Source organism: Apodemus sylvaticus, chromosome 3 (assembly GCF_947179515.1).
Source record: "Apodemus sylvaticus chromosome 3, mApoSyl1.1, whole genome shotgun sequence".
NCBI classification, from domain to species: domain Eukaryota; kingdom Metazoa; phylum Chordata; class Mammalia; order Rodentia; family Muridae; genus Apodemus; species Apodemus sylvaticus.
The window spans coordinates 15962969-15986957 of NC_067474.1; the positions used below are offsets into that span (position 1 = coordinate 15962969).

The window sequence follows — 23989 nt, forward strand, 5'->3', positions numbered from 1 at the left end:
TACAGTGAAAAAGGCCATCCTATCAAAGGCAATCTACAGATTCAATCTCAACACAGTTCTTCACGTAAACTAAAAATAAAAATCTTCAACTTCACGTGAAAACACAAAACCACCCAGGATAGCTAAAGCAATCCTGAATAATAAAAGAATTGCCGAACATATCCTCACCCTAGATTTCAGCTTCTATTACAGAGCCATAGTAATAAAAACAGTATGGTACAGCCAGTAAAACAGACATATTGATTAATGGACTTGAATTAAAAACCCAGACATAATTCCACACACCAATGATCACTTGATTTTTGCCAAAGAAGCCACAACAAAGACAGCATTTTTAACAAACGGTGCTGTTCAAATCGGATAATTACATGTAGAAGAATGCAAAATGAACCATGAGACCAGATACCTGAATGTGATAAAAGAGATGGCCCAATATACCAAGATCTGTTTGCCTCAGGCTGCAGTGGGCAAGGGAGAGAGATGAGGGAGGGGCAGGAGGGAGACAGGGAGGGAGGGAGACGTTGAGATTGGATTAAAAGAACCTTTTAATTAAAAGAACCTGCATTGACCTTGTCCAGGTTACTAAGCGGGGACGGTCTGGCAAATTGCTCCCATTACAGTTACTGCACCTTGTGAGTTTATTGTTATTCAATAAGTTCTAACATTGTGGAAAGACTCAAACATTCATCTATGTCCCTGGGTAAAGCACTCTCAGTACCTCCCCACTTATTTCCAGCCCATTTAACACTTTGGATCAGGCCATGAACACCTCAAAAAATTGCTGCAACAGCCTCCTACCTGGTGCCTTTTTTCCCCAAGCATGTCTGTCTCTAGGTAACACCAGGCGAGAAAAGAGATCCTTCTAAAATACAGTCAGGATCATATCGCCTCCCTGATTAGGAGCATCAGTGGCTCCTTTGTAGCTGGACACACCCTTCAGGCTCTGTAGGCTGATGTTGAACACCCTTCAGGCTCTGTAGGCTGATGTTGAACACCCTTCAGGCTCTGTAGGCTGATGTTGGACACCCTTCAGGCTCTGTAGGCTGATGTTGGACACCCTTCAGGCTCTGTAGGCCGACGCAGTGTGCTTCACTTTCCCGTCTGCACTCTCTGGAGGACTGGCTTCAGTACTCTTCTGTGCTGATGACACATTTCTACCTCCTTCCTCCCAGAGTTCTACTCTGAGCTCAAATCTCTCTTGGGGCAAACTTCTTGACATTTCCTTTTGAGTGACTCATAGGCATCGCTAAAACCTGTCTTTCTCAATTTCTTCATTTCGGCAAACCACCCGACTGTTCAAAAGAGGGCAGAAACTCTAGAAATCAACTTTGCTCCCATTGACCAGCCTGCTCGTCTGATTCACCCAAAGTTCTACTAAGTCCACCTTGAAAAGTTGCAGCAAACTTACCTTTTTACATTTTTGCTACCCTCGCCTGCCTGCCTGCCTCGCCTCTTTCTGTTAAGCCTCCTTTTTCTCTAAACACTTTTGCCTCCCTTGCCCCACCCCACAGTTCAGTACACAAAATATCAGTCAGATCAGGTCATTTGCTTCTTCTCAGCTTTTTTAAAGATTTATTTATTTATTATATGTAAGTACACTGTAGCTGTCTTTAGACATCCCAGACAAGGGCATCAGATCTTATTACAGGTGGTTGTGAGCCACCATGTGGTTGCTGGGATTTGAACTCAGGACCTTCAGAAGAACATTCAGTGCTCTTAATCACTGAGCCATCTCTCCAGCCCTCTTCTCAGCTTTTTAGTGACTTACTGCATTTTAAATAAATCTAAAATCTTTATAAGTGATCCATTTACCTGGTTTGTTCTATAAACACTCTTCCTACCCTCTAATTGAGCATACCACCATGAAATATGCTCACCTCCTTTCTTATTTCAAATTCCAAGCCTTTGGGGGGAAAATAGAAGCCATAAATAGTGTTGAAACAATGACTAAGTAGGCTATAGTGGTATATCTTTATAATACTAGCTTTTGGAAGACTGAGGCTTCAGGATGTGAGGCTAGCCTAGACTACTTATGGAGACTTGGTGTTTTAGTCAGTGTTCTGGTGCTGTGAAGAGACACCATGACCATTGCAACTCTTATAAAGAAAACATTTAGTTAGGGCTTTCTTACCGTTCAAAGGTTTAGTTCATGATCAGCATGGTGGGAAGCACGGTGGCACACAGGTAGTCACGGTGCTTGAGAAGGAGCTAAGAGTCCTACATCAGAGAGCCACTGGGCCTAGCTTGACCTTTTGAAATCTCAAAGTCCATCCCCAGTGACACACTTCCTGAAACAGGGCCATAGCTCCTAATCCTTCCAAATAGTGCCATTCACTAACAATTCAAATATATGAACCCGTGGGGGTCATTTTTTATCTAAGCCAATACATTCCACTTTCTGGCCCCCATAGCTTGGTAGCCACATCATAATGCAAAATGAACTCAGTCCACCTTCAAATGTCCCCATACTCTATAAATCTCAACACTGTTTAAAAGTGCCAAATTCAAATTCTTTTCTGAGACTCACGGCAATCTCTTAACTAAAAGCCCCTATAAAATAAAAATTAAAAAGCAGGTCACATACTTACAACATGCAATGGCACATAATTGTAACATGCATTACTGTTCGAAAGTAGAGGTGAGGAAATCCTGGAACAAAGCAAAATCGAAAAACCAGCTGTGCCGATGCCAAGTTATCGATTTCCTCATCAGATGTCATAGCGCTCATTAGATCTCCAACTCCTTTGAGCTTTGTAGACTGCTCTCTCTTGGGCTGTTCCACATCCTGTTAGAAACTTTCCTTGACATATATTACATGACTCTAGTATTTATTTTCAATATCTTGGGGTCGTCACTTTTACAATTTTATACAATGGCCTCTCTGGGCCTCCATGCAGGGACACCCCTGACAAATGAATGAATGAGTTCATTAGCTTTCTTTAGCCATGAAGGAACACCTTCCACAATACCTTCCTTGTATCCTTGACTCTGAGCCAAACTACAGGGCCAAAGCTGCCAAGGTCTGCTGCTTGCTGGAACTGTAACCCAGCCCCTCATTCAATTATATCTGTATCAGCTCTGTTTCCAGTGGTTTCCTCAACTGCTTCAGCTTTTCTTTAATCCCTTTTCCTTATTTGGAAACTTAGCTGGATGGGCTCTTGCTCTGAGTCCCTATATTCCATTTAGCTCCAGGCCCTTCTTTAAGTTTTTTATCTCCTTGAACTCTGGACTTCACTCCATTATACTTCCTTGTGCTCCCTTTATCTTCAATCTCTACATTTTGTATTTTTTGTTGCTCAGACTACTCCTTTTCATCATAGATCTGTGTAAGAGTGATTACTAATAACCATATGACAGAGTCGATACTAGGCAGTCTGGAAATCTCTTCCACCAGTGCCATTGATCCAAAACTCTTCAATTTAGCCTCAGATAGAATTCTTGAACCAAGGCAGAAAGCAGCCACATTCTTCACCAAAATATCAAATAAACAGTCTCTAGGCCACTGACAAATATTCTCCTCTAAAACCTCTTGGACCAAGCTGTCATAATTTACATTGCTTTCCACACCGCTGTGTTCCATGTTCTTACTAGTATGGTTCATTAAGCCCTTCTTAACTCACGCAACTGCTTGCCTAATCCAGAGTCCTAAAGTTCACATCCTGTCAACATACAGTATGGTCAGGCCTGTCACAGCAATATTCCACTCCCTGGTACCAATTTCTGTCTTAGTCAGTGTTCTATTACTGTGAAGAGACACTCTGACAATGGCAACTCTTATAAAGAAAAGTATTTAATTGGGGCTTGTTTACAGTTCAGCAGTTGGGTTCATTATCAGCATGGTGGGAAGCATGGTGGTACACAGGCAGATATGGTGCTGGAAAAGGACATGAGGGTTCTACATTTGGATCCACAGACAGGAGAGAAAGAGAAGGGTGAAGGGAGGGGGCAGGGGAGGGAGAGAGTGAAGGAGGAGGAGAGAGGGGGGGAGGGAGGGGGAGGGAGGAAGAGAGCACTTGGCTTTTGAAACCTTGAATCTCACCCCCAGTGACACATTTCCTCCCACAAGGTCACACCTCCTAATCCTCTCAAACAGTGCCAGTCCCTAAGCATTCAAATGTTTAAACTATGGGGGCCACTCTTACTCAAACCATCACATCTTGACATTTTCAAGAAGAATATAGTAAAATGTAGTAGCAGGAGGCATCCTTCTACCCTTCTTACCCAGTCCCTGCTTCTGTCTCAGCTGTGTTCCTATTTCTTTGCACTATAATTTACCTTTCAGTAAATACTAGAAGAGAACTTATGCTAAGCACTGTGTATCGTCCAAACACTTTGAATGGTGACAGCACTCACAAAAATGAGAGAATCCAAGGGACTCAGTGAAAGAAGGAGCCGCCATCTTTCTGTGCCCTCCCTTTGTCCTCAGTGGACCAGAAGCTGATACCTGCAAGAGTGTGCTTGTTCCCTTGCTTCTTTGTATTTTCAAGTCTAGGAAATGCTTGAGGCTCTGGATGCCCTAGCAAGTTCTCTGCCATGGAGCTTTATCTCCTTATGGTTTAGAGGTAATTCTGTTCATTCCAATGAAATAGAATCAACACAAAATTCACAGTGTTAGCCATTTAACTGTGTGATTCAGTGGCGTAAGGTTCATTTATCATGTCTTGCACACATTACCACTATCTACTTCTAGATCTTAGTTCTTTCCAAACAGACATTTTCTCTCAATTTGTCTGTTCTTGGTACCTCATACACATGGATTCTTGCAATATTTGTCTTCCTGTGTCTGGTTTCTCTCACTTAGCATAAAATGTTCAAGATTCATCTATATGGTGCCATATGCAACAATCTTGTGCCCTCTCTGATTGAATAATTTGTATTTACTTGTAGCTAATTTGACCACTAACTATTTATTGGTCCCTTTTTCAAGGGTCAATCACTGTTTTCAGAACTATCAAGAAAGCAATAAACATAAGACAAGGTTCTTACTAACTTCTTTTAGAAGTACTTAAACATTTACATGTAACTATATGTGAGTGTATATGTGTGTGTGTGCTGAAAATTTCTATTTTAACTCCAGAAAGTTGAGAACACTGACAAATCTAAAGTCTGGGAAACAAGACAACAGCTTGCAAAATTTAAGAACTGACTCTGCAGTCTTAATTCTGAAATCTGCAGGACAGGACAAGCAGGCTACAAACTCAGTCAGGGTTTCTGTGTTGCAATCTGGAGGCCAAATTCCTATTGAGGGAACCTGTCCTAAGCCTCTCCTCCTGAGCTCTAGTGTTTTGCTAAAAATTTCTGGCATCGCTTAGGCTATAGACACAACATCCTGATCTCTGTCTTCATGCCTGGACAACATTCTTCCCATGTGAAAAGGTAGGTTCACATTCTTCCATAAAGAGACCACTCAGCAGAAAGGCCATCTTTCTCTGCCATGACCTCACCTTGACTAATAACATTTGCAGCAACTCTGCTTCCAAACAAGGTCATACCCCGAGGTACTCAGTTCAAGTTTCAAGATATTAACTTGAAAGGGTCAAGTCAGCTCTTAATACAGCTGGTGATCTGTAAATACAAGGAATTATTAGACAGTGAGTTTAAAAAAGCAACAACCAGGGGACAGGGCAGGACAGCTCAGTGGTAGGGAACTTGTGTAGCACGAACATGCCTTGTGCTCAGTTTCCAGCATCTAGGATGTAGAGGGAGAAACTGAAAAGTTGAACAAAATAATCAAGTTGTGGAGACTCTTCCTTGAGAAACCCGCAGCAAAGCTCTGGGGCCTTCCTTATTCATTCCTAGGTAAAGTGCTTCTCATTCTAGTGACAACTGCTTTAAGTCTGTTAAAAAATGCTTCTTTAAAAAAACTTCAACTCTGCTTCAGAAACTAATAACCAGGTTGACATTTACTAATCTGATAAAGATTACAAAGGAGACAACGTTTAGGATCAAGAGTTTACTTTTGGATCTTGCGTCTTACTCTGTTGTGATCTCTGGTGCTAGTTGGTCTTGCTGTCTCTGGCTGAAGCTTTTCCCTCCTGTGGGCCCATGTGTCTGTACTCCTGGAAGACCAGCTCTCTTCTGTCAGGGTCTGTGCACAGAAAGCTGTGGAACTGCCTGGCTCCCTGGTGCAAATAGTGGACAGAAGGGAAGACTTCCCTCCTTCCCTCCACTGATCTTAGGCCCTGTGTGCTCCTAGCTGGTGCCCTCCAGAGAGAAGGTGGAGATCTCACCTCTGTGCTCAGAAGTGAAAGCACTGCTGGGAGATCACTCCTGAGCTCTCCTGGTGGCGGGGCTGAGCACAGAAGGCTGTGGAGCTGCCTGGCTCCCTGGTGCAAATGATCAAATCCCTCTCTAAAGGTCCTACCACAGGACACCTTCAAATCATAGCAGATATGACAAATACTCAAACCAAGGCCCACTTTCACTCCTGAGCCTTTTAGCTGAAAATTCATGGTACAGATGGATCCTGACAGAACAAGGAAGGAGGAGCCTAGAGTGTTGTTTTGTCCCAACTTAAGTAGCTCTTAACTACCTATCTTCTGCCCTACACTACTCAATCTTTGGCCCCTCCTTCCTCGGCAGCATTACTTCCATTGTACACTGTCTCCATAACTTCTCAGCACACGTTAAAAGTCATTAAATAATTAGTCAGAAATAATTATGAGCTGTAAAAATATTGCTTTAAATCATTGTGCTTCCAGAACGAAATGCCTTTAGTAAATGCAAACAGAAGCATGTTATTAATAGTTGGGTGGTACTTGAATTAATAATACTCTGTGGCTCTATTAGCCATGTTCTACTTCAGTTATCACCTCCCCATCTGCCCAATTGATATCACTGCAGGCAAAAAAACAAAAACAAAACCAAAAAAACAACTGCCTTTCTACTTCTCAATTGCTGTTTACTGGATCCTTGGGTCCTAGAAAAAGAATGATGTTGATGCTTTCAATAGCAGAACATTTAACAATGCAATATGGCCAAGCCACAACAAAATAGTATTTTAAAAACATAAGGTTTTGGAGAAAACAGATCAGTTCATAAAATCAAAACTAATCTGTCTTAGCTCTCTCTCCACAAGTGCTTAGCCTGTTTTGGGAAGGGGGTGGTTTAATTCACCATGGGCATCTCCTCTGTGAAGTGCTCCTGTTTAAATGCAAATGACGAATCTCAGTTTGCCTGGGAGGCGCTTGGCTGTATTTACATTGATTTGAGTGTGTCTTTTTTGCTGTGCAGAATGTCATATTGATTGTCTTCAACAGACAAATATGGTTAATTAGAGGGGCCGATATTCAATCAGCTTAGTGCTGATTTAAGTCATTTGATCCCTAAAGACTTTCAGGAGTAGGGATTACAGGATGAGTTCACTTTGTGACTAATGTTACCAACACCTCAGGCTGACAGTATTTGTCTCTAAGGGCAGACAGAGTGGGAAAGACAGGGCCTCTGTCTGCACTGCAGAATGCAGAGTTGGGGCTGGGACCAGACAGCTGAGTGTCTTTTCTGAGATAACTTTTATTAAATCTAATTTTGTGGCTGCATCAATATTCCCTGGCTTTCTCTGTCCTTGCTATTGGGATGTATAGATCATTACCGTCCCACATCCACCAGACTTACACCTGGGGTCCCCCCCCCCCAGGGCTTCCCGGGCTAGGACCAGAATTGTCTAGGGAACCTAAATGGTGCGTGTCTCCGCATGAGCAAACGAGTATAAACTTTGTTTTCTGGGATCTGTTAGGACTTTTAAAAAATTCTTCCTGAACACTTCACAGCTCCCTCAAAAGAGTCTCTGTGTTGAGGCAGAGGACCGGAGCAAAATGCCTAATGAAGCATACCCAAAGAAGGGGCTTAAGGGAGGCTGGGAAGACTGTCTGGGAATGGGGATGGAAAGGGGAAGGTCGGGTTTTCACACAACAGAAGCTGATGATACCAAAGGCGGGGATCTACAAAACGCCCTAAGCTTCTTCAGGCTTCTTGGATGCGGTCCAAACTCTTGCTTGAGTCTCTGAAGTGTGCAGGATGCCCGTCAGCGTTTTCACTGCATTCTAACTTCCCTGTGTGTGGGCGAGCAGCAGTGGCTGAGGCTGGGCACAGTCCGGGTGTAGGTCGCTGGAAAGGAGCCAGTCCTGCTTTCATTTCGTAGCTTCACTCAGTTGCTGGCGTCCTGCACAGGCTGGCAGCGGGTTCTAGGACTGCCGCCGCCCATGTGGCTACTCTGCACCTGGGGCTCAAAAGCCAGGAGCAGGTGTGGCCCAGGCCCGTGGTCCGGATAGCTAAACCCATAAGATCCGCCCAGGTCCGGCTCCTCAGTACAGCCAAGTGTGTTGGCATGCGTTGAACACTCCTCCCCCAACACACACACACACACACACACACACACACACACACACACACACACAGCTGGAGGGCAACCGCTACCCTTCCCAGGGCTAGGCGACCCCCGGACTCTGGGTGAGGTGGCCAGTGTGAGTTTTCCAAATGGTTCCTTTGCCCTCCACAAGTGAGTTGTTGGCACGTCTCCAGAAACCCCCAGCGCTCACAGCTCCACCTGCTAAGCTAACTGAGCCTTGGCAAAGGCAGGGGCGAGGGCCTGTGAACCCGGAGAACAAAACTTCTAAATGACCCTATTCCCCAAGAAACGGTATTGAAGGAAAGCCCAGATCAACTCTCTCCCGCGCATACAAACGACAGTGACAAAATTCAGCCAGAGCTCGGCTGCTTCCCAGAAAAGGCCTCATGAATGAGAATGGGTTGCTAGGTTTCCCTGCCCCCACCTCCACTCCGAGACAATCCCTTCCCACAAGGTTTCCACTGCCGAAAGAAAACAGGCAGGCCGAGTGACTACCAAGTCCGGGAACCCAGCCAGGCCCAGGAGCGCCCGCGGCCGCTCCCGCCGTCAGGACCCTGGAGAGTGCCCGCGCCGCGCCCCTTTGGGACCTGAGCCCAGCTCTCCCTGGCGCTCTCCCCAGCGGAGCCCCGACACACTGTCACTTTTATTCGTTGCTTCCCGCCTCCTCCTTCATTTTTCTTGGCAAGCACTACTCTTTTATTCACAGACAGATTGAAATGTTTTTGTGTTTTGTTTGAGGGAGGTGTTTGTATTGGCAGAGTTCGGTTCCGGTTTGTAACTACAGTAAATGTAAGTGCCCAAGGAGCTAAGACAGGCTTAAAGATGGAAGCCTTGGCCTTCAAACAGCACTAAGGCGCAGGGGAACAAACCTGTAAGCAGTAAGCTGAAGCCGGAGACTAGAAATCTTCAGACTAAGCCGAGCTACCCAGCAAGGCATTGTCTCAACAGCAGCAGCAACAAAACAAACAATAAGCAAACTTTAAAAACAATAAAAAAGGTTTTGAGAAATTTCTTTTGGTAACGCTACTTCTTCCTCCTCCTCCTCCTCCTCCTCTTCCTCCTCCTCCCCTTCCACCACCACCACCTCCTCCATCTCCTCCTCTTCTTATTTGAGACATGTTCTTAGATTCCTATGCAGCGTATGCTGACCTCAAATTCATGAAGTCAAAGGTCACCCAGTCCTGCACTGATTCCTGTTATATGGGCACCACCGCTTCAGTGTGAGCTTCCTGTCAGTATTGCTGTGCTGAACCTGGGGCTTCCGGATGCTGGGGGAGCACTCTATAGAATGGGCCACCTTCCCAGCCTTGCCTTGCATCTTAATTCTCTCACTGAGGCAAGAAGTGTGTGTGTGTGTGTGTGTGTGTGTGTGTGTGTTCGCGTGTGCGTGCGTAAACAAGGTCTACCTGTACTTTCTACATAGTCCTGGGTGTCCTGGACCTTCCTATGTAAAGCAGGATGGCCTTGAACTCACAGAGCTCTGCCTGCCCAAGCGCTGGAATTAAAGGCATGTGCCATTACTCCCAGCCAAAGACTCTTTTTAAAGACTGACTTCCATCTTTCATTTTAACAAAAGTAGATATAAACTGGAGAATTAAAGTTTCATCCTCTCCGGTTGGGGGTTGTCAGTGGGAAGGCTGTTTCTAGGACCCTGTGCTCCTGACTACTACACTCAACATGCCCAAGAATGTTATCTTTTTAACTTTCCAAGAAAAAAAAAAGCATGTTTACTTTGATCCTTTCATGCGTAAGTCTCCTAGGAATCTAGGAATATGTTTCAGGAAGCATAAGAACTCTGAAAATGTGCACATGGAGTTCAGAAAAGAAACCTGAGGTAAGCATGCTCACAAAACCAAAGGAACACTGTCTCCCCCCTTTTCCCCTCCCCCCCCGCGCCCCCTGCTAAGGTGAAGCAGCCACTTCCTCCGCCTCCCAGCGAAAGGTGGGTCTGGTATTCTTCCCGCAGCCTGAGAACTACCCAAGTCTCACTTAACAGCTACCCTAGTGGGACCTCGTAACTAAGTCTATTAGGAATAGTGGTCTATTGGAGGACAAGGTGAGGAGGATTCTGACGAGAGATGAGAAGAGGAAAAATTGCAACAACGAATTGACGATGGCGCCCACCACATTCAATGTGCACACAGGTTATATGGGGGTGTAAATGTGCAGGTTCTGATGAGCTAGGCTGGGAAATGGACACAAATTTTGCATTCCTTTGGAGTAGCTGGAAACTGAATATTGGCCATAGCTACTGGTTCAGCGTTGGGCAAAGTAGTTTAAATAGGGAAGAAACTAAGTTAGTGCTTTTTCTTTTTGCTTCCACCGACCTTCTCGTGTATCCCCAAAGTAATTTCTCAAAATGCTTCTGCAGGGTCGCAAATATGTGACTGGACAAGATCGTAATGATGTGCTGGTTTTGTTTTTCTCCTTTCTACACACCCTTCCCGCCTCCCGCCCTGCACAGCTCCCAGACTTGCCCACCGCACCAACTCTATTTCTCCACCTTTCTGGCCTGCTCTCCAGCCCCACCAGACTGTTCTCGTGTCTTCTGCAGCGGCCCTGTCCTGTGGCTTGCCTGCGACGCTGGGACTTTCCGCCTCAGCCAAGCTCCAAGCCCACCGCCTGGCTCTCTCCAGTACCCCGCCGCCTCCTGTTCCTGCTTGTGGCCTCAATGGCACTGCCAGGGCGGCCTCCGAGGGGTCGTCGTCTGAAGCTGGCAAGTCCGAACCCGGAGCCCAGAGAAGGGGACGCCTGTACTGCGAAGAGTTCACCGGAGTCCGTGAGTACTGGGTACTCCACCAAACCCACCCTCGGCTTCCGGAGACCCCAGCCTTTCCCACTCGCTTTAATCCTGACTGACCCAGCCCACCCCAGGCTGGCGCGGATACTGAAAGGTTGGCACAGCGCTGGGCACACTGGAGGAAAGGGCACCTGCAGCTCCCGGACACTCCCAACTCCGCGGAGGCCCTAGAAGCTACTCTCTCCCAAGCGATGTGTTCTGTTTCTACCATCCTAGGAAGCAAGAGGAAGCCCTCGGACCGACACCCCCGAGGATCTTTTCTAACCGTAGTTGCAGCTCCCCCTCGAGCCTCCCCAAGCAGCCCCGTGCTTTGTCACCGCTCGCAGTCGCCGTGTTCGCGCCCCCACTCCTCTGCCCTCTCCCAGGAAGAGGGAGGAAATGACGTGATGTTATTTTTGTGTCGGGTCACTTGGCTGCTTGAGTTTAGCCCTCTGAGCTCAGGCGCACTGCCCCGGAGGCCCACTCCAAGGGTTACTCTGCTGGCCTCGGTGGCCCGGGCGCTGGGAGTCCTCAGAGCTAGGCGCCGGGTTCTGCAGCCGCGCGGGCTTCGCTTCCCACCGCCAGAGTCGCGAGAGAAAGGGAGACTGCCGAGGGACTGCGAGTCCAGGCTTAGATTTTCCTACACTCCGTCCTGCCATCCCAGTCGCCAGGTGGGGCCAACCGACTCTGGCTGGCGGGACGGAGCAGGACCACTGCTTAGAGTAGGAGAACAGATCTCTAGAGAGGCTGTAGGGAGAGAGTTGGGGACCGAGATCAGTGGCGCTAGGGTCAAAGGGGACAGTGGGGATTGCCCTGCAGGGGCAGGCAGTTCACAGGCGCGACCCAGGGCCAGAGAAAGCACCAGCTCCTCTCGCGACTTCCCCCTTATCCCTCTCACCCACCCACCCCAACCCCAGCATCTCACCATTCACAAGGTCCCAGCACCCATTCACGCACTATGGACACCCCCGCCTCCGACGCCCCCGCAAGCTAAGGCCAGGGGCTAAGAGAAAGGGTCTTGCAGGAACCCCTAAAGCTCGCTCCCGCCGCACCCACTATTTCGATACGTTTAGAAGAGAGAAGCCAAGATCTGGGCTCCGCTCGCCCGCATTGGGACTAGGGAGTACCCCCCAGCCTCCCAGCGCTGCACGCCGCCGCCAGAAGGAGGCGAGCCGGGGGATTGCCCTGCCCTAGGAAAGCGAGCGCGGGGGCGGAGAGGAGTCAGAGAAGAGAAAGGAGGAGGAAGAGAGAGAGCTCCGGAGCTTAGACCCAGAAACGCAGGAAAGGGCGGGAGGCAGAGAGCCAGCGCGGGCGGAGTAGGAACCACTCTTACTAGTGTAAGAAAACTAAGGCACACTCTGGACGCATGCGCACCGCCAACGGAGGCCCGAGGGCCAGAGCTTCCCCTTCGGCTAGCCCAGAAGACCCTGGCCAGGTAAGTACAGACGTCCTCCTCTTCTTCCTGTCTGACTCTCCCCTGAAGCCCTGGACCCGGCTGTAGAAGGAGCTCGAGGGACCTGGGGCGCCAGTCCTTCCTTGCCCGGTGGTGCTATCCCTGGGCTGGTCATCGCCCCCTGGGTTAGTCAGTTGTGGCGAGTGGGTTGTGGGTTCGGAGCATATCATTGGCTGAAGGAGGGCTCCGAATCATCGTGATCAGTTAATATCAGACCCACCCAGCAGGTGGTCCCAAGTCTTGAGACTCAGTGAGGCACGAAAAAAATGCCATTAAGGTCTAATGTGCACATTAGCCATGCCAAGCATCTGGGAAAGCCCAAGCGAGTGGAAGAGCCCCAGCTCTCTCTGAGTTGGGGGAAGGATGCGCCCTGGTCTGAGGACTCGAGGCGGGCAGTTTGAGCGCAGGTTGAGGAGGTGGCACTCCCGGAACCACTGCCTCCCTTTCAGAGAAGCGCATCACAGGCCGCCTGGCGGAGCTGAGCTAGAAGTGGGCGCTCAGACCGCACCCCGAGCGCAGAGGGCGGCAGCACGGGACAACTGAGTAGACAGAACAGTCACTTAAGGGGCAGACGATGGGGACTGTCCTTACCGGGCCCCGGAGCTAGATTTCCCACACTCGGAGGGGCTCTGGGAGGTTGGAACCTGCGGAGGTGCCCAGGCTGCAGCGACTGAAGGTTTGGGTAGGAAGCAGAGAGGCTGCGCAGAGGTGAGCGATGGAGAGTCGGGTCTTTGTATGCTGGTGACCTCAGACTTGGGGAAATTGGGCTGGCAAGGGGCCTTAAGGAAGACAGCTCCCTGGGACAAGGGTGGGCTCTTTCGGAGATCTGGATGCTTGTGCCTATCCCCACCTACTGTTTCAGGGAAGTGGGTAAGGGAGAGGCCGCTGAAGAGGCAGCGCGCGGGGGTGGAGTGGGTGTTTGGGGAGATGTTTCAGTGCGCTGCAGAATTTCCACATATAGGTAGTGGGCGACCGAAGGTGGGCGTTGGGAAGGGGTATGCGGGCGCTGCGACCTACCCTCTCCGCGCGGGTCTGGAGGTGGGGCGCTGGGAGAGGTGGGCTCTCTGGGGCTGGGATGGGTCAGGATCTTCCTGGATGCGGTAAGCAGCAAGCAAAACCTGGACAAGGAGAGCTAGCTAGCCACACACACACACACACACACACACACACAGCCGCTGGTAGACGTGGGGTGAAAGCATGTTTGGGGCGGGGCTAAGGCCCTCGAGGAGGTTCCTGGCAGTAGCAACTGCTGCCTCTGCGCCCCCAGGTGGAGAACAGCGCCACAGCGCGAAGCAAGTGGTGGTGCAGGAAGGTTTCTGTTCTGATAGAGTGTGCTGGAAAGGAAATCCCTCTTCCTTTTCTGAGACAGTGTTCCAGGCCACCCTCTTGTGGCTTTCCAAAACTTCACAGCCAGATAGCTTGCTGGATGGCCTTGGCGCCCAGTCGCCACTGCAGGTTAATACAGCACAATTCCTGGGCTTCCTAAGTGCCTTAGTGCTGGAGAGACAGACTGCTCATGGGTATAAAGAATATACTCTCAACAACCTGTAGCCTTAGTTCTAGCGGATGCAGTATGCTTTTCTCGCCTCAGCAGGCACTTGGCTTGTGATGGACCCACATGCGTGCAGGCACTCATGCATAGATATAAAAATTTTTAGAAATCTTTTAAAAAACTGTTCTTACTGTTATTATATCGATGCAACATTGGCCTAGTGGAGTTCAAAATCTAAAGACGTGAACATATAAGTATGCATGCATCACTAGCCCCAGCTCTCCCAAGCCTAGGGAAGAAAAACATACAACTTGAGGTCAAGTGAGCTACATATTGTCATTCTTTCTCAAAATAAATAAATAAATAAATAAATAAATAAATAAATATAAAGATTGGGAGCATGACGCCTATTTTCGTATGCAATAAACAGTATGTTTACACACTAAAAAGGGTTTCGTTGACAAAATCATGAAGCAGTAAATGTTTTCTCTCAATTCCTAAATTTAAATACAGTTTATTTCTCTATCCTTGGACCCTTTCATTGTGGATAATTAAGAAACATTTGCATAGAAGCATCTAACATAATTTGAAGGGAAGTTTTCTCTTTAAAAAGAGTTGGGTTTGGTGAGATGTTAGAACAGGTAAAGCGCTTAGTATGCAAGCCTGAGGACCTGAATTTAAATACAGGTACCCAAAGGACCCATAAATGTGGAAGGAGAGAACTGACTGACTGCGCAGTCCTGTCCTCTGTCCTCCACATGAATCACATCTTCAGCATCGCCTCCAATACACCACACACAAAACCAGCCAACCAGAAACAATCCCCCAGCAGTAATAAATAAATGTTTTAAGGAGCTGGGTTTATGGGGCTGGACATATATCTCAGTTGATAGAGCACTTGTCTAAATGCACAAAGCTGCAGGTTCCAGCCCTGGGTTCCAGCCCCTGCACTGTGTAAGCTCCTGTGGTGTCCATGAAGGTAATCCCAGCACACAAGAGGCTCGGAAGCTCAGGCCATTCTCCCTTACATAGCAAATTCAGAGCCAGCCGAGGCTACATGAGACCTTGTCTCAAACAATCAGGAAAAGAGTTCCCTTTATTAAACAAATACACATTTAAAGAATTACACATTAAATCGTGGTATTTATAAAATAGCCAATATAAATACTGAAATGAGGTACTTGATCTTTCATTTAAGAGAGTCTGGAGACTTACTATATGGAAAGACAGGGTAACATTTTGAAGAATACTAAACAATTCACCCCCAAAAGCTATTTATCATATAAAATATAAGATTGTGAAAACCTAATTACTTAGTCAACCTTCTTCATTTTACAAATGAGGAAACATTCAGAGAGTTTAGGATCTCAGCTACTGAGGGACGGAAGGAAGATTAGAATTCTCTTTCATCATAGCTCTGACAAACTACACTGAGGGCCTGTGATCCCTTTCACAACCAAGGCTAAGATGCACATAGAAGGATGAACTATCCAGTATGTGTTAGCTTCAACACTGAGAAAGACGAGGTTTTGTTGCCATGGTACTTGGTATTATAAAGACATGACCACAAAGGTCTTAGGACAAGCAGAGACCACACTAGCTTCAGAATTAAGGTCCCATGAGGGGGGTGCATTCAGGTGCATATACTATTAATACCTTTGAAAAGTTTTATATTAGAAATCATTTTCAAGCTTCTCTTGCATTTTAAAAATCTCTTTCTTGCTTGCCTGAAGGTCATTCCCATGAGAAAGCCTTTTAGGAAAGCTTTTGAAAATCACACAGGACATTTTTATTCTTTCAAGTTTTATGGACTGGCAAGTTAAAGAAGAAAACCTTGCCTATTTGAATAAAGGAACTTAGCTAGGGATGTTGCGTTCCGGTTCTTAAAATCTTACTGTGTATCCTACTTGAATATTCAAGTCTATCTTTCTTGGAACCATACTCACTGTCTATGAGGAAGGTGTGGAAGACAGCTTAAAGGAACAGCCCTCACAGGAACAGCTGAGCAACTATAGGGCAGGGTTGTGTCTTACCTTCCAGAGCTATTTTAAGGAGCAGGGAGTTTTCTGGGGAAAGTATTTCTAGGAATTGTGCTGCATCCTTGGTGAAGGAAACCATGGTTCTGTCTTGTATGTAAGCTGAATGGATATGTTACCCTTGATTTTGCATCTCACGGGGCCTATTTGTTCTTAGAAATACTGGGCATTTAGCAGGGAGTGACCTTTTAGACTAATCCCAAGCCAGTTCCACAGACAGGAATTTTGAAATGACATGTGTCAGTCAAGTCACGTCACAGCGCAATTATCATGTGAATCGCTGTCCAAGTAGAAATCTGAAGGATGGTTTTTAGGGCACCACCAAGTGACTCACAATGTGAGCTTCTATTCACATAAGCACAGTGTCATTCAACAGCTAATAGATTCACTGTGAGTCACAGTTTAGCATTCAGTACAATGAGTGTGTGAGTCACTGACTACCAGCAGTGTCTGAGATGTTCCCTGAATGTTACCTTGAGCTGAGAGTTTGAGGGTTTAGACATAGCTGCAGGAGTCCTAGTACAATGGAGCGAGCTAGCAGAGGCAGTTCATAATCAACTCTGATGGCCCTCCAGATGGAATGTTCAAGGTGATACTCCATTATTAGGAATTTGTGAAATAGAGTGCCTCTCTATTCTAGCAGTTTCTAGTCTGCTGGTTTGATTCTATTTGTACTGGGGATCATTTGTGAACATGAGTAAGGTGCTACATTGTCCCAGCAGGTACTATTTCACCTGCGTTATCTCCCAATTTACAAAAGCCAGATAACCATCCTGATTTGTAGTTATAAATTCAACTCTAAATTGTAAAAAAAAATCCATTCAAATCCATGTTACTATATGTATTTAAGACCAAGGCATCTGTTGTAAAATTATACAGCCATTTGACCTGATGGGGAGCTGGTGGTGTCCTGTGCTTCTCTGTCTAACAGTGAGGAAGCCAGGCCTGGGATTCGGCTTGTCTTTTCATTATGCTCCAGAGTGAACAGCTCAGTTAGATCATAGATCCTGTACTGCTACAGCAAGGATAGCACCTGGCAGGCCCTGAGGTGGGGGTGGGGGTATTGGGTGGATGAGCTGAGTGGTGTGTGTGGGGGGGGTGAATCTACATGCACTTTCATGCTTGGGATGAACACATAAGGCCCCAGATATCCATCTGTGATCATCACTGAACTACATCCCAGCCTCAAACATGAAACATATCTAACTCCTTTAGGGCTGCATGGCCAGACTCAAAGACAATAGAAATAATCATTGCTCCGTTCTGACCCTGTAAATAAATGACTGGAAGCTGGTCGGGGTGACTGTGAGATTTAATAAACTGGAAGATTTCTTAATTTCAATAAAAGTTTGGTTGATAATTAGTGTTAAAGGAAACAAGATGAGATTATTGTTTAAAAGTACATGTAAGGGACGTTCACCCAGCAAGTCCAAAGCCCCGGATCTGATTCCCAACACAGAAAATAATATGAATAAACATGTATATTTTCTTTATTCATACTATTTTGGGTTTTTTTTTTTAAAAAAATAGAATCTAAAGTTTGCGATCCTCTAGGCTTGGTGTCCTGAGTATTGAGATTGCAGGCCTAAAACACTATTTCATCTATTTTCTAGTGCTTACAAGAGAAATTTAGATATACGAGCTGTATGAGTTACTCTTTTTATGAAGAAAGCGGCTCTCAACTGAACCATGGACATGCCATCTTCTAATCGCCACTTAGGTCAGGGCTCCTAACCTTAGGACTCCCTGCATTTGGCCAAATAGCTACTCTCTGTGTAAAACTTTTCAGTGAAATATGTAACATCATTCCCAAGCTCTCCCCCTGGATGTCTGTAAAGACCTCCCTAGACATGGCAATCAAAAATGTCTCTAGGCATTGACAGATTTCACCGGGGATGGGCAACAAATCACCTCTGCTCAAGATTATAGGAGAGAATATTTCTCAGTCCCCCACCCTTTAGGATGCCATCTTGCTTTCTCTAAGTCTGCATTTCTACAGTTAATCACTTCTATAGCCTCTTATGTCAATTGTCCTGAATTCTGAATTTCATGTAAAAATTCAAAATAATCAATTATGAAATGTTTATAATCTCTGCGTAAGCCTCCTAACTCTATGTTCTGTTTCTGAGATTCATTCATTATCTGGACTGTTATTTATAGTGAGACTTTTATGGACTTGCAGCTATATAAATAATGACACAAAGTCTTTTTAATAGTCTTCTGACTACTCTATCCTGACTAATCCTAGCCTATGTTCTGCTGTGTGGCCAAGTTTACTCTCTGCTCCTCTCTGTTCTGCTCTGGTCCATCTGTATACCTCTGAGTCCACTGGCAAATCTCCTACCTCTCAATTATTCTCCCAAAGTCACCCACTCTGTCTAGAAGATCCACTTTCTGCTTCCTGCCCTGCCCAGCTATTGGTCATTAGATCTTTATTAAAGCCAATTAGATACAATTCTAATTTCCTTAGGCAGGTGATGAAGGAACAAATAATTACAAAATATGAATCCTGTGGTGCACCATGGAAATAGCGCCATATCCTGCCAACATTTAGCTCTTTGAGGATACAGAATTAACAGTTGAATATGCAAAGATACCACTTCACGCAATGTATACCATCAGTTATTTTTCAGTGCTGAGCAGTGCTCCTTTCTATAAAGATATCACATGTATTAGTCCATTTTGCTACTGAAGGATATGGACGGTGGTTCTATGATGTGGACATTCTAGCCCATGTCTGTTGGCAGATGCATCTCTGTTGGCTGGCGAGCAGGGGTGACATTGCTAGAAGATAGGTCCAAGGTGTTTTGCTTAGTAGATACTGTCAAACTGTCCTAAACTCCAAATCAATTTGCATCCCTACTAGCAACGTATGTCATGTTTGACAGCCTCATTGTACTTGGTGCTGCTTGCCAACACGATGGTCATGTCAGAAGGCTGCACCGTGCAAGCTCATTGTAGCTTTCACTCATCTTCCCCTGCTTGCTAATGGTGACCATCTTTTCATATTTTTGGTCCATCTTGGTAATGTACATTAAAATTGTTCCTTGAAGTCTTGCTCACTTTTTTGTACCATCTGTTGTTATTGTTGTTATTAATTTCTAGGAGTTCTTGGTGTATTCCTAATACGAGGTGTCTTTCAAACCATGTATGTCTATGTTTGTGTGGATGTGTCTGCTTCTCCAGTCCAACGTTCCAAAGTCTTCATATTCTTCCTAAAGCAGCATGGGCCACAATCTTCACAGCAACAGCCCATTCTCTGATACCTCCTCGTGTAGTAGTTGCTTTCCTGTTGCTGTGATAAATACCGCGACCAAAAGCAACAAAAAGAAGTTTATGTTGACTTATGGCTCCAGGGATACAAGAATGCATCATGGTAGGGAGGCATGACAGCCAGCAGCAGTCATGGTGGGCGGAGCAAAAAGTTGATAGCTGCCTCTTCAAATGCAAGCACAAAACCAAACTCTTGATGCTGTCCTCAGTGGCATACTTTCTCCAGCAAGGCTGCACACCCCCTTCCCCAAAACTTCTCCAAACAGCTCCATCAACTAGAAACCAAGTGTTCTAATTCCCAAACCTCTGAAAGACATTCTTATTCAAAGCACCACAGTAGCTCAGTTGGTAGGGTCCTAGTCCAAGCCTGTAGGAAACCCTGGATTTGGTCCCAGCACCACATAAGCCAGATAATAGCAAGTGCATGTTATCCCAGCAATTGAGAGGTGGATGCAGGATGCTTGGAAATTCATGGCCCCCTCAACTACACACCATGTTCAATGCTAGCATGAACTACATGAAAATAAACAAATAATAAATCGTTGACATTTTCCTCTTTGCTTTTGGCTTGCCACAGTGATATGACCACACATATCTTTGTACCTCTGTTTTGGATTCACTGTACTCCTTGTATCTGTGGACCAATGTCTCTCACCAGCCTTGGAAGTTTTTGCACTCGTGGGTTTTGCTTTGTTTTGTTTTCTCCAATATCTTTTCAAATTTTCCATTTGTACTACTTTTTCTTCTCTCTTCTGTTTCTGTAATCCAAACTATACTATATATTTAAGATGTTTTCCTCCCCTACCATCATGTCTCTTGCTTTCTTGGTCCTGTGTTTTTTGGTCCCGTGTGCACGTGTGCAAGCTTGCTTCAATTCGATTGTCTATTTAACTGTGATTTGATTTTCTGGGCCTACCTTCCTTTATTCTTAATATTCTGCAAAACCAAATAGCAACTTATTAATTTTAGGATTCATTTTTTTTCTATTAAACATAGTGTATCAGCTGGGCAGTGGTGGCGCACGCCTTTAGTCCCAGCACTTGGGAGGCAGAGGCAGGCAGATTTCTGAGTTCCAGGCCAGCCTGGTCTACAGAGTGAGTTCCAGGACAGCCAGGGCTACACAGAGAAACCCTGTCTCGAAATATATATAGTATCTACTTGATACTTTTATGCAAACAAAAATTCCTTGGTGGAATTAATCTTTTCATCAGCCTTGTCCATTTAATTCTTGTCAACTAAATTTAATATTAGGACTATGCATCTATATGTACTGTTTTTTAAATTTACCAGTTATGTTCTTTTGTCCCTAGAAATTTTCACCAGTGGTATATCTATTATAGGAATAATGGGCTGATGATTCCAGGCCTAAAAGTTTTTTGTGGCCTGAATCTGCTTTCAGTTTTAACAAACCATGGCTAATGTCTGTGCCTTCCTGTCCCTTGAGTTTTCTCTTGGGCTGTGTTTGAATACAGAGCCTTTTAAGAAACTTGGTCTCACTCTAGAATTTCCAGATCAACACTCCCCTAATCTCCCAGATGTGGCTTCCAGGCTCAGAGGCGAGAAAGGCCTCAGGGCAGAAGGCCTACTGCTCTCCTCTAGTGAACCAGCAATCTCAGCAATTTTACTTTGTTTAATCATCTTTGATTCTGTAGAACTCTCAACTTCCTCAGAAATGGAATATTAGCTGTTTATTTGTTTTTTCAGGTTGTTGTGTAAGAACAGTGATCATCTCTGACCTCCTGATGCTCTTCTGTTAAATTTTTCTTCTGTCTTGGGGGTCACAATACATTTTAATCTTCCTATTATATCACTTGTTTTCTGTGGAACTCAGAAAATGTATACTACATATTTGTAATATTTCTAACTATGTATAAGATGCAATATGTCTGTAATTTTAAAATATTAGGGAAATATAGTCTTGGCAGCTCTTGGGCTTCAGATTACAGCTCTGTGATTAAAAATATGATCACTGGATGAAAGAAAACTGAGTTTCTAATTTGTTTTTACTTATTTCCTCGCAAAACTCTGAGTCTGAACACATATAATACTCCTAACAGTTTACCACAGTAAGTATTCAGATCATGGTTCAAGAATGCAATTAAAGACTCATTAGTTTTCTAGCTACAAACTATCAGTCCCTAAGAGTGGCATGTCTGCTTCTTCCTATCTGCTCCACAGCCTGGTCCCAATCCCTCTCCCTCTCTCCTTCTCTTCTTCCTGGGACCCAAAAATCCCACCTTATCCTTCACTCAGCGATTAGCTTCTGGTGTCTTTATTGACCAGTTAAAATCAGGAGAAGGTTCACATGGAATCACCTAATTACATGACGTGATCCACTCCTTATGAGGGCAGCCCCTCTTGAGGAAGCAGAACTAGCATCAAAATACAAAGCGCACCAGGACAATCACAACAGAGGGGTGTTGTTTCCAGGGGTCTCTGCTGGCCTGAGCCTGTTTTAGGCGGCTTGTCTGGTTTTTACTTCTTTCAGACAGCTGCTCTAGTCTCAGAGTCTTCTTTGTAGCTTGGATTGTCTACGAAGCTTCTTTGCAGCTTTTATTGCTAAATCTGGCAAGGCAGGGCCTAGAGAATCTGGTCAGTTTCAGGAACTTCCTAAAGCTCTTTTGAGTTGTTTGCCATTCTGGTTAAGGCTCTTCTTCTTAGCCTGGAAGGTTTCAATCTCAGGAAGACTGTGACATAACATCAGCAAAGCCTACTTGTCACTACTGCTTCAAGTTATAACCAGTGTGCTGATTATAAGCAAAAAGAATTAAGAAACATGAAGAAAATACTAATTGTATTTTTTATGAATGAAATTTCTTTGTCATTTACAAAGAAGCATCTGTGGGCACTCTGAGTTATTTAAACATTATCTCTACTAATGATTTAAATACAATTAATTTGTACATTCAATTTCCTGAAACCAAGTTTTTATTTTGACTTTATCATACACTTCTTTTTTAAACATACTGTGGTAATGTGTGTGTGTGTGTGTGTGTGTGTGTGTGTGTGTGTGTGTGTATGTGTGTGTGTGTGTGTGTGTGCTGGTGGGGAGGTGGATCTAGATTCTGCTTTGACTCTGAGGTGGAAACAGGAATCCTGGAGGCAGACAGCAGGTAGAACTTCCCCAGGTGGAGCAATGATAGTTGCTTCTTCTATGTGTCCCCAAGGCCTGGACACATCGCCTTCTTTGTTTCTGCAGCCTGAGCACTGGCACATTCTCTGGCACATTCAAGGAGGTTGGAACTCCATACAACCATTGTCAGATATCAACAGTTCTGTCTTAGTTCGGGGTTTACTGTTGTGAAGAGACACCATGATCGAGCCAACTCTTATAAGGACAACATTCAACTGGGGCTAGCTTACAAGTTCAGAGATTCAGTCCATTATCATCAAGACAGGAAGCATGGCCGTGTCCAGGAAGGCATGGTTCAGGGGGAGCTGAGTATTCTACATCTTCTTCTGAAGACTGCTAGTGGAAGACTGCTAGGATGAGGGTCTTAAGCCCATATCCACAGTGACACACCTATTCCAACAAGGCTACATCTCCTCATTGTGCGACTCCCTGGGCCAAGCATTTGTGAACTATCACAGGATCCTATTACACATCAATCTGGAATTTATCAGATTTTCACTAGAGTAAAGCTTTGCAAATAGTGCACTTTTGGTCCATTGAATAAATTTTAAAGCTATACTGTTCTTTTAGGAAAATGACATTTTTTAAAAAAGAACAGGGGAAAAAAGTAAACACCATGACATCATATCTCAACTCTACAAATAAATTTGGAATATAAAGTAAGGAAGTGTGAAAAGAATAAAATTGTATAAAATCAAAAGAAATGAAAAAATCAGTTTGAATTTGTTGAGTAAAGACATTTTATAAGTTAAGTAAAAGGCTTTTTTTAATTTTCTAGTATCTGTTTTTAAATTTATGAAAGCTCGAAAACTGTAAACACTGGTTTAGAGAATATATTTGTCTAATTTATATGAAATCTGCTCCCAGGAATCAAAATATTATATTTTAAATGAATTTTTGGTTACTATACCAAGAAAGTGTTTCCTTGTGACATTTTCATGCATGCAAGTGACAGTATTTGTTGGTCTTGTAAAGAACCTGGGATGGGCTCCCATGGTGAGCTGCAACCATCTACAGCTCCAGTTCTGCGGAATCAAATGCTCTTTTCTTACCTTCCTGGGCATGGGGCACATATGTAATGCACATACAGAGCAAAACACTCATTGTCTTGGTGACTGTCCTATTGCTGTGAAGAGATGCCATCACCAACACAGCTTTCAGAAAAGAAAACCTTTCATTGAGGCTTGCTTACAGTTTCAGAGGTTTAGTCCGTATCATCGTGTTGGGAAGCATGGAGGAATTCAGGTAGGCATAGTATTGAAGAAATAGCTAGGAGCTTTACATCCTGACCCACAGACAGCGGGAAGAGCAACAGAGACTAGCCAGGACATAGGCTTTTGAAAACTCAAAGCCTCCTCCAACAAGGACACACCTCCTCCAACAAGGACACACCTCCTCCAACAAGGACACACCTCCTCCAACAAGGACACACCTCCTCCAACAAGGTCACACCTCCCAATCCTTCCAAAGAGTTCA

At 45.1% G+C, this 23989-nt stretch overlaps 1 protein-coding gene across 3 annotated transcripts in view; it reads left to right on the top strand.

Moving 5' to 3' along the window:
- Rgs20 (regulator of G protein signaling 20) overlaps window positions 1-23989 on the top strand; it is a 116345-nt gene that overhangs the window by 22800 nt on the left and 69556 nt on the right. Inside the window, exons 3-4 of one of the 3 annotated variants that reach the window (XM_052175999.1) lie at window positions 2447-2459; window positions 10812-11126. In XM_052175999.1, coding sequence (XP_052031959.1) covers window positions 2447-2459; window positions 10812-11126 — 328 coding nt within the window. Of the gene's footprint in view, window positions 1-2446; window positions 2460-10811; window positions 11127-11570; window positions 12562-23989 lie in introns of those variants that run through there. The other 2 variants (XM_052175998.1, XM_052176000.1) reach the window with 2 other exon arrangements.